At 34.2% G+C, this 15,148-nt stretch overlaps 2 protein-coding genes across 2 annotated transcripts in view; one reads left to right on the forward strand and one right to left on the reverse strand.

The window, feature by feature from the left end:
• Positions 1-5,205, forward strand: part of LOC118738406 (keratin, type II cytoskeletal 5) — a 14,149-nt gene extending 8,944 nt beyond the window's left edge. Inside the window, exons 3-4 of the mRNA XM_036469332.1 lie at positions 104-378; positions 4,827-5,205. Coding sequence (XP_036325225.1) covers positions 104-378; positions 4,827-4,900 — 349 coding nt within the window. The 3' untranslated portion in view covers positions 4,901-5,205. The remainder of the gene's footprint in view (positions 1-103; positions 379-4,826) is intronic.
• Positions 5,206-6,346: 1,141 nt separating this feature from the next.
• Positions 6,347-13,027, reverse strand: LOC118738407. Its single transcript, XM_036469333.1, has 3 exons — positions 12,938-13,027; positions 7,135-7,310; positions 6,347-6,935 (listed from the first exon to the last, which is right to left on the reverse strand). The coding sequence occupies exons 1-3, from the start codon at positions 13,025-13,027 to the stop codon at positions 6,359-6,361; spliced, it is 843 nt and encodes a 280-aa protein (XP_036325226.1). The 3' UTR covers positions 6,347-6,358.
• Positions 13,028-15,148: the final 2,121 nt, after the last annotated feature.

Raw genomic sequence — 15,148 nt, forward strand, 5'->3', positions numbered from 1 at the left:
TTAATGTTAATGTTAATGTTAATGTTAATGTTAATGTTAATGTTAATATCCATACTACAAATCTCTTATTTTTTGCCTTTTCTCTTTCTACCCTCTTTTGCAGAATGATGTATCAATTCCCCGAGCATACGCCCTACATGATGCCATACAGCATGGATTATGGCATGCATCCCGAAATGGCATCTGGAGGCGAAATGTATCCAGCAGCGCTGCAACTGGCCGCGGCGCCTATGCAACACCACGGCGAAAGTCTCGCCGCGGAGAGTAATTTGCATCATAACATCGCCGATATACAAAATAACACACAGGTATTAGCCGCACTCAATGCCGTACATTTAGGACCGAAAGTGAAACGGGAGGACTCTTGGTTGGGAAAGGGTGAGTTTAGTTTTTCAGCACGATAATCGTTAAGGGACTATCCTTGACTACTTGTGTATATTTTTGAATTATTTTGCCTTTTCGAATTTCAAAATATTCGCAAAATTGCGATACCAGTTGGCGGCAGAAAGCCATTACGCTACGTTAATAGTCCATTTAAGCGAAAATTTCACAGGAATCCATATTTTGAATATTTTATGCGGGACAAAAGTTGGCGTCGTCGTAGTGAAGAGGAGGTGGCCATTAAGGTCGCTTTGGCTGCAGCAGCGGCGGCAACTGAGGAGGAGGAGCAAGAGGAAGCAGAATTGGGTGATGATGATATATTCAATCACGAGGAGAGTATAAAGGATACATTCGAGTTTTTGGGCATGCAATTGCGGCGGAAAAAACGACAGCGGCAACTATAGTTCTAACTAACTAAGCACATGAACTTATTATAAAAAAAACACGCTTGGATGCAAAGCAGTGTGGTTAAGACGATTGGTAAAGACGATGAATGCTCGTTATTGTATAAATGCTCTTTAAATATAAATTTCGCCAGTTAAACACATACATATTTAGATACACCTAATTTATACTATTTTTCATCTTTCCTATTTGGATGCAGCTACTAGAATAAGGGCCAGTTTCTCAATGTTAACACTAACTGCAGGTAAAACATCGTTGCCGACGTGATCGATTCCGTAGCATATAACAAGGAGTCGATAACGTCGATAACGATGTTTTATCTGCAGTTAGTGTTAACCAGACATAGAGAGACTGGCCCTAAGTTAAATTGGGTGGGTTAGCCACTGCAGGACTCTGAAGAGACCATAGAGGGCCATAGCGTTGCCAAAAAAAAAAAAATCACGAGGAAATTGCACAGCTAATTTCTAGAAACCAGGAGGAAAGTTGAAACATATCGCAGTGCTCTTGATCAACAGTAACGCTTCATTATACCTTATTTTGGTGTCTTCCTTTAATTTCGCTTCGTATGAGCTTGCTAACATATATTCTACACACAATCCTGGACATCTTCCAGCTATGTATGTGTTTTGGTCCGCAACTTCTGTGCCTTCTGGGGTAATTGGAAACTCTTCTATCCGAAAGAGCGCCTTCTTTGGCGAGTCTGTCGGCTTGGCAAAAAATAACACTTTTCCAGTGGCTTCTATCACACAAAACTTTTTGAAATTATAATATTTATTATTTTATTAATAAACATAACATAATTAAAATTTGGTGTTACCACTGCTGCTACAATGCATCAGCACAAGCGATAGACGCCATAAAAAGCAAATGCATTACCATTGCAGTCTGCTGCCTAAGGTCACCTCAAGGTATTTTGTGCAGTCTTTGAGGGCATTCTAATGGAATGCGTGCGACGGATCTTTTCTTGTCGAAACTTGACCAGATTGGTCGAGTCGTCCCACACGTGAGTTCTTCCGACCAACTTTCATTTACCTCCTCGACGAAGTGTGTTTTAAGCCATGTTTGGTTCCCTTCCTGGTAAGCTCATCTGATCTTCAGTTACCTTGTGTGCATCTTTTAACTGGTACTCACACAATGTTCGTTGAGGACTTTCCCACATTCAATCGCAATGTTTTATAAGGTTCCACTGCAATCCACTGCCTATAGGAGCATATGGTTACTGAAGCCAGATCGGGAGAATATTCGAAAAGCCAAAGTGGAGTATCTTTTTTGGCCACGAGCTCTACTTTGAAGAGTCTACCCTACAAGACGCGACTACCTGAAATTCAAATACGTTGAAATAATTTCTCTTGAAACCAAGACTTACACCCAAATGTGACGCTTAAGTGGGTAAGACAGGAAGGGATAAACGATCGTACAAGCGCTTTTGTTAGTTTTGTCAACTCGGCCACATATGTATGTAGAAACTTTCATTGAAATCTATGCTATAGCACTATGTTAAATCGTATGTATTTACCCCACAGTGTTTTTTCAAGTCGTTGTGATACCCTTCGAGTGCATGCTCGTCTTTTTAGAACCATCCGTGTAGACAACTGAAGATTTATCTTGGAGCCTCGACCGAATTATCCTCTCAATATTTACTCGAAAAGAAACGAGTGGAGAACTTCTTCTCAAACTCAAAAGGCCGCGTTGTGTAATCTGCCTATTGGAATTCTGACTATCGAAAAGCTAAAATTCTCGAAAGGAAAAGCAGTGTTGTCTAGAAGTACATTACATGAACATTTTCAGATGCAATATATTTATAACCAGTGGAATCTGACAGTATAAGGGGCATGAAATTAGATGTTGCACACTGTTGGTGCGCCTGCTATTTTGGAGATTTTTTTGCGATCAAAATTAGCGATAGGTAATATTGGAATCCGGCTGTGGGTTGTCATGTTGGTGTGTGTGGTTTCGCATTTAGTCTGATTGCAACGGGCAGAAGGATTAAGGGCGTTTCGAAGGCTTTAGTGTGCGTGGATACAGCGACTTATTAAGTGATGTCCATTTACGATTTATGTATAAGTCCAGCGCATTCTTTATATGAGGTGTAAGATAACATTTCTTACCTATAGCCGTTATGTAGGCGTAGAGGGCGGTAATAGCCTTTTTGGCTCGCTCCTCTACGTTTCATTCCCAGATCAGTATACTATACAAAATAGCGGCCAATTATACTGATACCATAAACAATGTATCAATATCGTTGTTCAATATATCGGTTACTTTATATCGATATCAAGAGTTGCGATACGATATCGATACAATATTATGTTTCGATATCTGAAATACCAGAAACTTTTCTTCACGTTCTTTGGGCTCCTTTGAAAATAAAATTGACTCGTTGGACAAATTTTTCGTTCTCACAAAACAGCTTTTGGCATAGTAGACAGTATTGCCGCGGCCGACAAATAAAATTTACCAAAATCGTTCATAAAATTTACCTTATCCCGTTAAATTAATCAACTTATTTAACGAGCCTTAATAAAATGAAAAATCTTTAGAAGTAGTTGTTAAAACCGTGGCTTTTCTTACCAAGCTTGGTAAATTGGTTATTAGTAAAGGCAATCTAAAAGTCCATTTTGTCGTCAATAGATTTTTTAGTCTAAAAATTGATTTCAACATTTAGTCCTATAATAGTTAGCAGCTGCTCTTTCGCTAGTTTTTTAAATTCATGCAAAAAAGGAGGTTAGAGGCTTTCTCGTAAGCAAAATATAAGTCTCATGTCGCGTTTCCACGACAGTCGGGTCTACGTAACTGGAACGGCACAGATTTATATCTGAAACAGTTGTATATTATTTAGCTCGCGTCCCCCCAACTGACGAATGGCCATAAATATGTCTTATGCTTTTAATTTAAATTTAAAATTCATACATTTCTTCCCTTTTTAATAAAATTATCGTTAAATTTATAGATTTTATTATTAAAAAAAAATTTATTTTTAGAAACTTACTTTATGTATTTTATTTAATTGATTTTTTTTCTCAATGAATTTTCTTTCCATGTTTAGATGTTATTGTTTAAAAAAGAATAATAGTTTTTTATTTAATTTATTTAATGGAAAATTTTATTTTATTTTATTCATAAATTAATTTTGTTCCCTTTTTAGTGTAAATTTATTTTAATTTTTAGATTTTATTGTTTAAAAAAGAAGAATATTTTTTTTAGTTCAATAAAATTTTCTGGAAATAATTTTGTTTATTTTTTTAGTTTAATTCGTTTTTAGTTTGTTATTTCATTTTCGTTTGAGTTTTAGATTTTATAGTTTTAAAAAGAAAAGTATATTTGTTCAATATATTTAATCTTTAGGATCTTATATTTTTTTGTCTTTTTTTAACTTTAATTTTCTTTTAGTTTTTACATATTGTTAATTTTTATTAAATTAATTTTTAAGTATGTACTATTTAATTTTTTGTTTTTTTTCCTTTTACTGTTTTAAGAAAAACAATTATTTTAATTTCATTTGATTTTTAAAAATATATATTTTTTGTCTTATTTTCATTCTTTTTATTTTTATCTTCTTTTATTTATTACTTTTAAATGTTTTAAAAGAAAAAAATGTATATATGTTATATTAATTTAGTTTAATGTTTAAAAAGCTTATTGCTAAATCCCGCACGCCATAACGCTAAGATCTACTCGTTAGCGGATCTTTCAATTCGAAAGACGGTCAAGAGCTGTCAAGGTAGTTTCCAGAATTGACAATTGTAGTGAGTTAAGAGACATTTGCCAGAATTGTCCTATAATGCGCAAAATACAACACACAAATGTTTGCGCAAATACAAATGGGTACAAATAAAATTTCTTTTGAATTCTTATTCGATTCTTATTTGAGGCCATAATGACATATCTGCAAAAAAAATTTTTGGTAATATGAAAAAGAAGCATCTTTATTTATTTATTTATGATGCCTATTTACAACACCAATTATGCAAGAAAATGATGACTAAAATAAATATTATAATTAAGCTTTATGTTTTCCATTTGCATTTCCGTTGCAGCAGCAGCTGGAGTGGGAGTGAGGCGACCACTAGTCTATAACTACATACAGCCCCATCATCCATACTATCGCGCCTGATGACCAACATAAACACTACTGCTAGCCAAATCTCGCCACATTTAGGAAATTTTAAAACCATTTTTTTTCTCTTTAATGGTTTGCCTAGAATGGTATTACAAGTTGTATTTGTAATTTATTCTAAACTCTAGGTGATAGACTTAACGTTTTAATTATTTATTTCGATTTAATTGCAATCATATTAAAATGAATTAAAAAAATACCAAAAAAAAAGAGTTCTAAATATTTAACGATAAACGGTTTAAGCTAAATACTAATTAAGAGAGCTTGAACACACACATTTGTTATGTATTTGTAAGTTTGTATAGGTGTAGTTTTAATTAAAAACTCTGCTATTTAGCAACAAGTGCTACAAAAACAAAAAAAATAATTATGTTATAAAAAGAGTTTCGTAATAATATAAATAATGGCGAAAATAAAATAATTACAATATATATAAAAAAGTCAAATAATAATAAAAAATAAAAACTAAACGACAAAAATTTAATAACAAAAATAACTTTAACTTTTATGTAAGAATAAAAAGACAAGAAGAAATGTTGAAAGCTTCAAGAGCTTTGCTTGTTTTTTGTTTATTCGTTGTAAATTATTTTAAAATAAATAATGAAATAAATAGTAAATTACATTAAACAACGTTTCGATAAATAATTACTTTTGTTATTTTGCTTATACTAACTGAGATTTACGGTACGTATATTTATGTATATTTTTCTGTTTTTATATATTTTTTTTATTTTTATTGGCAACTAATGGAAAAATCCATATGTGATCAGGTTAGTTATACGAAAGAAGCAAAAATTTTTGAGAAAAAAAACACATTAGTGCGATTCATGAAACCTTGCAAAGTGGCATTTTTGGCGACATGGAAACTTTGCTCACATTTTGTATGAAAAAAAAAATGCCGCGCTTAAGTGAAATCGAAAAGTTTTTAAAATTATATTTCATTTCATTTTGTCGCAAGAAACTTTTCAAACAAATGCGACATTTGCAACAACTTTGTGAAGTTTCATGAATCCCAGTATTGAAAAATTCTCCCCGACTACCCAAGAAGTGGAAGGTCAACACTTAAAATAAATAACTTCAACAAACACAGTTATAAATACATATCTAGTTTTCAATAAATAAATAATTCAATAGAATCAATAACAGTGCATAGTAAGTATTTCGTATATGTATGTATATGAAAAGAAACAAATAGCCATCGCTGCCACAACTCAGTCGGCGTCGTTGGCTTTGAGTTTTTACATTTTATTGCAGTTTTTCTGCAGCTGCTTCTAGTAACTTGAATAGTAAATTATTTTTTTTTTTAATTTTATTCGTTCACTCTTTTATATCTGTAAAAAAAATGCATATTACTTCGTAATACATTTCTCCATTTAGTCATTTCATCATTTAATAAGTATAAACATTTGTACGACAATATTTCATCACTTTTGACTATCTACTCGTACTTCCTTTCTAGTGCAGCTGCTGCATCGGCATTTGTCCATTGTAAGCCATATCTTGCGCCTCCTGTGCAATTATCTGCGCCGGCACCTCAGCCATACCCTCAATGAAGCCATCCAATGCGCGCGCCCAACCCGAACTGTAAGTATCGTGATGTGGTATCTCGACAATGTGCTTCTTTTGCGATAGCAACTTCTTCAATGCGATTATCACTGACAGCAGCAGTGCAATCTTTGAGACAATTAATGCTTTACCCGCTAACAGAAAGAGACCTTTGAGCATTATGGCACCCACCATGCCCGCTTTAGCCATCATTATCATCAGCATAGGGCCCATATTTTTCATTTTGCCGCGTCCCTCTACGAGCGCCTCCACCGGACTAACGGATACGCCAAAATTCAAATTGCCTTTGGGTTCGGTGGTGAGTACGAAGTCTGCATTATCGGAGAATTTATAGCGTAGCGTACGTGAGCGTATGAATTTCCAAATTTTTCCGGCCACCAGCAGGCCAAGCGTCTCATCGTCGGACTCGATTGAACGCGCTAGCATTAAGTCATCGTCCGGGTCATCCGGTATGGAGTCGATATCTCTGTGAAGCAATAAGGTAAATGAAAATTAATGATTTATTGTTATTTTTTTTTTTCTTTTTAGTAAACAAAACTAAATATTTTTTTGTAGGCTTCGTGACTTATTGCCGCCGCTGCACAATTTTTTACAAATCTTCATGAGCAGGCATAATAACATTTTACCACCCACGAAAATGGTAATAAATGCAATTCAATGCTTACCTGTTTTGCGAGACTTTAAGGTTTTCATTTATCTCGATTGAAGACTTTTTAAATATTCGATTCATGTATACAATCAATTTGAGCATCATACACGAATGATTGTCCCTTTGACTACATTTACTATTAAGTTTTCGCAAAAAGCCCTCTTCCAGTTGATTGCGATTTACCACAGGAATCTGCAAGTAATGAATAAAAAGATACATATATATGGCGTATTATTTATAAAAATGATACGCACTAAAAGTTGACAAGCTTTTATTTAACTTGCTCTGTAAGTATGTTTTTAGGGGTGAATCTTGAAATCAGTTTTTTGACCAACTCCCTATGGTCTGGAAATTATTATTATTTTTTGCATAAACTATTAGAAACGAGATGTGTCACTTAAATGTTATTTTCCGGCTTAGTATGCCACATAAATAGAAAAAGTAAAAAAGAAGAGAAAAATTTGAGGCGTGGCACGCCCACTCCACTCATACAAATACAAAGAGTGATATAATTCAGCTGTCAGTGAAGCTAGAAAAGCTAAATTTGGTATAAGGGGTCAAGGCATATTTAAAATTTTGGAAAAGGGGCGTGGCCCGCTCGCTGATAAGGAAAATTTGTATATCTCACCAACCACTTGACCGATCTTAACAAAACTTAGCACATATAGTGTCGCTAGTATATTCAGTTAAACTTAATGAGATTAACTTATATAGTTCTATTTTAAATTTACTGTTATATGGAAAGTGGGCTTCAGTATTTACCGATTTATCGAAGATTTCGTATTTCTCCAAATTACCGTTATATGGGATGTGGGCGTGGTTTTCCTCCATTTGGTATACTTTAACCACTGCGCTAAGTTTGGGAGGAATTAGTGGAGCGGTTACCAAGATATATACATGTAATCATAAGTGGGCGTGGCTAGGCCCATTTTCCAAGCATTTATAACATTCTTTTTTTTTTGCCTACAAATCATTGTAAATATCAATTTTGAGTGAATAAGCTTCAGTAGTTTTACGATCGCCCTCTAGCCAAACTCCAATTATTGCTGTGTTGGAATTCAAATGTTGCTGAAAATTACAAATGATTTTAAAGAGCACACTCTCAACTTTTATCTAACATAAAAATCTCCACAAAACACTGGCAAATACCAAATTTTTGCGATAAAAAAGTTATTACACGAAACATCACATCATACAGATATTACACCAAAAACCAAATTTTTTTTTTATTCGGTTCAAAAATAGGGACCTTTCTTATTGTTTTCCATTGTAAATTGCTTAACTTTTTTTGTTTATTAACTATTATCTCACATTTCGTTTCTTACAAGCTTTTACTCAGCTGTTCACAAGTTCGTTGTTGCTTCAGAGGCATCATTTTTGACAGCTCATAAATAGAAAAGGGCTGCCTTATCAAGGTTATTTTTTGCATATTTTGGACCACTGAAATGTTTCCATTAATATTCTTTAAAACTAGTTAAAGGGTTTTTTTTATTTATGCAAAACAAAAATGGACCATAGTGCAACTTCCCGATGACCCAGAGACTTGAAGCTTCACAGTTGGCTCATAACCCGATGAAGACGCAATCTGGAGATGAGTTAATCCGATAGGTGGCGCAGGAGTCGACATATTAAAAAAAAACGTATTTATGGTCCGATTTAATTCATTTTTAAAAAGCTTGCTTTAAAAATATTTCTATTTACTATTAATATGTTGTTTTTATTTAATGTGGTTTTATTTTCTTATAAAATTATAGCTTGCTATCTAACACAAATTATTAAGTCTAAATTTAAAACTTTGTACAAAAGTTTCATTAGGGATTTCAACTCTACTTTTGAGATGTCCTCTACCTTCTCTAATTAATAGGCTCCCAAGAATTTTAGTAGTGTTTTTGACAGTGCAGGACATCGGCAGAGAAAATGATCCAAGGTATTCCTTGTCTCCCGCTTACGACACTTTCTACACCAGTCACCAGGATATACCCCGTCTGCAACCTTTCTTTGGTTGCCGGAAGAAGAAGTTAGTATAAATGCTTCCATCGTTTTCGCACATGATTTTTGCTGTTTGGCAGGTGGTTAACCCATTTCATCAATCCCTGAGCTGCCCTATCATATTTTCTGTGGAGTGTTCTACGAATGTTAATGGCTCACCGGCTGCAAAGAATGTTTTTGGATGAAATACTATGTATATGCGTATAGGTTTATTTTTCAGTTGATTGTCGTTTTATTCCGAAACCTTACTGCCAGCATGACGCTCAGTTTCTGGCAGTATATGCTGGCTCCCACTACCATTACTATTTTAAAGCCGTCCCTTATGACCGCCAATCTAGCTGCTAGGTCGGTAACCCGAGAATTATTGAAAGAGCAGCCGTTGGATTGGACCTCAGTGCTCCCGTGATGTACATCGCCGCGAGTCGCTGAAGCTTCTGCATTGGCCCGAAGTATGAGGACCTTTTTGCGGCATTACACCACATAAAACCGCCATGCAGCAGTATTGGTCTGCCTATTGACAGACCCCAAGTGACTCCCGGCATTATTTTGTATGCATATTGGGCGTTACTGGCCTTCTTCACTATTTTCTTAACATTGCGCTTCGACAGCAGCTTACTATCCAAGACTACTCCCAAATACTTTATATTTTTCACTAATTGATAGCTCAGTGCTACAGCCTCGGTCGTCTCCTTTCAAGGCGCTGTGCATTACATTACTTATAGTGTCTAGGTACTTCCCTGTTGCTACCACGACTATGCCGTCTGCATAAGTTAGTAGCCATAATAATGGTGAGAGTACGCCTGAAAAAAAAAATACAAGTAATTTTTAAGACCAGCCCTGAGGTGCCACCTTTCCCCTAAAAAAATAATTATCGAAATCGATTGACGTGGTCCAAAGTCATGCGGCAACATAAAAAAAATAAAGATATTTCCACGAATTGATAGAAGTTTTGAAGTCGCTTAAAAAGTCACATATCAAAGTTAAATTTTTGCAAAAAGTACTCTCACTAGGTGGCGCCAAGGTCGAGATATTTTGAGAAGCCGTATTTATGCTCTGAGTTGTTTTAAATTTGGCATATTTATTTGAAACACAGTAACACATACATTTGCACAAATGGAACCGCTACGTAGCGTTGAGGTCCAAATAAAAAGTATATTCGCCATGTATTAAAAAACAAAATGCCCAATTCGCAGAGTTTTGTAATTTTGTAACCCAGGTCAAACCACACTTCTGTTTTTTGTGACGTCCCACCATTGCATATGTTTGCTTGTCAATACCGTCATATCCGCACCGTTCTATCGAATTTCAGAAATTAGATGTCAAATTAAAAGGCTTGGACTGGAGATGTATAATAAGGTTTCACTTTTTTAATAAGAGTTGCCACCTTTTAAGAAACTATATATTTAAACTATCAAAAAAAATAAATAAATTATTACAAAATGGGTATCAATCCAAATGGGATTGGAAAGCTTTGATTCTTAGCTTAACTAAACCAGTGTTGCAACCTGTTCAAAAAATCAAAGTCCATTTTATTTTAGGGGAATTAGGCAAGATAAATATGTATCACCATATGGGCGCCACGCGAAATTGGTTTCAGAAGGTAGTAGTTTGAAAATATTTTGAAGAGAGTTGCCGCCTGCTCGAAAGATCTAATTTATGTAGTTAACTTATACACAAGTTAAATGAAATTTCAAAATATGGATGTCAAATGAAAGAGAGTTAAGAAATCTTTAGTTGGAACACTAAGAATATTTTTGAGGTATCTGGAAAAGTTAAACTAAAAAAAAAGTTAAACTAAAATTATTTAATAAGGTAAAAGAATTACTGATCTATGGGTCTCAATCAAAGTTCTGATATATCTATATATAGCGGTGTTGTCATATGTTTAAAAAATCAAATTCAACCGAGTTCATCAGTTAATTAAGATACGTATCACAATGTCAGACGAAAGAGAGTTAAGAAGGGGGGATTAGTTTGAAATTACTTCGGAAGAAAGATGCCACCTGTTCTGAAAGGTCTAAAAAAAGGAAAAAAGAAAGGTTTAAAAATGAAATTTTACTTGACACATAGCAATTAGATAATTGAAATACATATACTTAAGAAGGTCTTAGTTTGAGAATATTTTGAGGACAGTTGCCACCTATTTGAAAAGTCGAACTTAGTTTACTATTACATAGGCAACATGAAATACGGGTGTCGAACGAAAGAGTGTTAAAAAATTTTTAGTTTGAAAACGTTAAATTTAAATTATTAAATAAGTTAAATTCGTGTCCCTAGGCACACTCGAAATGTGAATTAATTTAAGGCGTGTGTGTAAACTTGTTATGTGGCTTTGTATGGTGCTACGGGGCGTATACGTTACAAACGCAACTACGGGCAATGTTGGGCACTAATCAATTAATATTTTAATCATCTTGTTAATTTATTAAAAAAATTGCAATTTAAATTTTTAATTGCGCATTACAGTTAAATTAATAGCAATTAAAATTAAATTGCGTAAGGACAATTAAAAAATTAAAAAATTTCAATTGTTATTCTCCTCAATTACAATTAACCAATTGGTAATTGTAGTGATTGCAATTAGCAATTAATTAACTGCTAATTGTCCTTACAACAAAAAATTTCCCCAACATTGACTACGTCGATATGAGCACGAGCTTTTATTTTGACTTGGTTTAGTATATTTTTTGAAGTTTTCATTTAAATGCAGTTTCGCAATGAAATCTTATTATTCATGTAAAACTGAAGATAATGCACTGTCTAAGGTAAGTGTGCCACCATTTTCGGCCAAAATCACGTTTTATGTATGCTGACATTTGATGAAGTTTCATTCAACAGAAATGTTGAAATTTATACGGTCCTAAAAAAATTTTTAAAAACTACAACAAGGAATAGTATGAAAATATAATTTTTTATTCATTTATTTTGGCTGATAATGTTCTGAATGATAGAAAATAATGAGATAAACCACAAATGTTAAATGTAACATAGCCAGCGAAAAACTAAAAGAGTTTTTTTTCGGATACTTAAGTGTCCTTTAAGAAAGTAAAAAATTGTTATTTGAGTGTATTATTGAGTGTATATTTGAGTGTATTAATTAAGAGACTGGTTAGGTTAAAAATTTGTTATGCCAGAACTCTTCTATAGAACTGCGATAAATGTATTAACCCTTTCCAAGCATTTGTACAATATATTGTACATTAAATATTTTGTAACATTGGAAGCGTGCTAATAAAAATATTATTAATATTTTTGAAAACCAATTAAACTTTATGCAATTCTGGATGGTCTCGAATAGTTTACGTAAATTTCAAAACCGAAAATGTTTAAAAAATATTTTTAGAATTTAATTTAAAAATAGGCCATTTTATAAAATTCCAGTGTCACGCAAGTGGTGGTAATTCACTGTACAAAAAATACGTGAAAGTCAAGTACAATCACTAAGAAAATCACATAGCATGGAAAAATAAAAAGCATTTCATCATATAATAATGCTAAAATTAAACATGATGTTGATTATTTTTCCCGATTGGTTTCTTGATATACTACAGAGAGAAAAGCCGAGACCGTTTCCCGTCATTTGTATTTTAAATTGTAATTGTGTCTGAAATTTTTCAAAATTTCTCTATATTATGCTCTTCTTATGGACAAAATTTAAATTTTTTAATGCGGCTATCAGCACGGCTATCATTTCAAATGGGGTTTTCACTGCACTCATTAAAAATGCACCCCTTCTGTTTATCAGTTTCTGCCGCAATTTAAATTCTGGACAGTTCCTTTCATCGCATATATATTTGTTTTTGCTATTTCTACAAACATTGTATAATTACCGTATTTTCACTGGTGCTGATGGCAGGTGTAGCGCGTACCGAAATCACCGTCAAAAGCGTTATAACGCCAAATGATAAAAGCGCTTTCATTTTAAAGCTATCTTTGCGTAGATTCTAATACAACCACGAGCCGATGTCGTTCTTATTTGGTTTGAATTAAGTCGGTCAAGTTTTGTGCAATATCCGGTAGCACTGGACTCGTTCTCGCCTAGCGAAGAATTTTTCTGTATTCTTTTATATTTATTTCCTACTTCGTTCACTGAAAGTTGCTTTACGACCACGAACACACTAGCACACACTCTCAAATAAACCACAATGATGTACTTTAGCTGCTACATGTGTGACAATTTGGCAGGATAATAACCGCACGCGAAACCAGGATACAAATAATAATCAAAAATTTAAAAATATCTTTCGTATTCCAAACGGCACAAGAATAATTTTGTTAGCACTGTTGGTTGAATCCTTTGGGTAGCGAACTATCTATCTTACTTCACTTCGCTTCTAAGGCGTTTTTGCTATTTTTGCCAAATCGCGTTGACACTGTGGAAGCGGCAAGAATTCAATGACATCGTCGTGATATCAGAAGACCTAATGCGAATTTCACGCCTGTGATTAAGATTTTATATGAACTACTAACGTACTTGCGGCAAGCAAACGTTCGCAGCTTGCTTTGCGGCAGCGTGCAACATCAACCGCTAGGCTAAGCGGGATCAGGCCGGTTGGTTGTACCAACAAACAAACATACATACATACATACGAGTAGTTGTTGGAAAACCAGACGTGCAGCTTAGTTAGAGAATCCCAGTTAGTTAGATGGATGTACATTTGATGTCCCAAAACAAGCACAAGTCGACACAGTGCAACAACTGCATACAAGCAAAAACAACATCAGCAGAGCGACACTTAAGCACTGACGGTAACGAAAATTTCAAATTTTATAAACCAACAACAACGCCAGCAACAACTTGTTTGTCAAGTGCAAGGAATCACTTGCAACAACCGCTTCTGCTGCTGCTGCTGCTGCTGCTTCTGCTGCTGCCTCAGCGCCAAAGCCGTGGCAGCCATTGTTTATTTTCATTTTCTCAGCATGTTAGTTGCAACAAAAAATGCAACAGTTAGACAACTAACTGCTTCAATAGACTTTTAGTTTTATGTTTGCCTTTTTTGTTGTTGGTTGTTGCTATTATTTTAATAAAATTCAAAGTTTCACATGTTTGCTGTAAGTTGCCTCCGCCTTGCCGCCACTGTTGCCGTTGACCAAGTTAGGCGGTGAACGACTTCTTCTCAACACTTGCCACAAGACAAACAAACAAACAAACAAACAAATGTGGCTTACAAATACCACTACACAGCGCATCCAATATACAGGAAACCCAATTCCCAACGCTGATTTCCATAGTGAAAATTGAAAATTTTCTGCCTGTGGTTGCGTATAATTATGTGAGCATATTTATGTATATTTGCGCAGACAAGTACATACATACATACATACATACATATGTATGAATGGGTTAAGATGTGTATGGATCACACATTTCGGGCACATGTGAAGAGAACCTTGCAAACGATTTTCACTTTATTGCCACAAGTCGACGTTGCTGAGCACACAATTGCTCTTCTGCCTTTCTTGTTTACAATGCGCATTTTAACTACACAAAATTGCCATACTTTCCAGGAATGATTTGATTGTGCCATGAAATTAATTAATGATAACTTTTGAACGACTTCATAAACAACTAAAATTTTGTATTCTCACTTTTGGCGCCATTTGTTTGCACTGCAGTGGTTTGCTTAGCCCGTTATTTAAATTGGATAATAATGCTAGCAATTAAAAAAAAAACACTCAATTATGAGAATATTTTAGAGGTTTTAGGTGCATATTAACACTAGAAGGCTGAAAAATCTGCATAACTTGAATGGCGGACAAGGGCCATTTGGCCAAACTCTTTTAGAATTAATTTCAGTAACAAAAAACTTATAACTTTAAATAAAAATTTGTATATCTATTAATTAAAAAACATTTGTTTGTTCAGTTATCAAAACCTGCCCATTACCACAAGTCGACGTACCTTGAAAGATCGACAGCGGTCATTGGACGCAACTCTTTTAGCACTTATTTCACAAATAAAAAAATTTAAAGTTTAAAAAATAAAAATAAACTAAAATTGAAAATTTTATTTTCTTAATTTGTGGTGATTTCGTTGCTTC

This window comes from Rhagoletis pomonella, unplaced genomic scaffold (assembly GCF_013731165.1).
Source record: "Rhagoletis pomonella isolate Grant_MI unplaced genomic scaffold, Rhpom_1.0 Rhpom_scaffold_00004, whole genome shotgun sequence".
In the NCBI taxonomy this organism is placed as follows: domain Eukaryota; kingdom Metazoa; phylum Arthropoda; class Insecta; order Diptera; family Tephritidae; genus Rhagoletis; species Rhagoletis pomonella.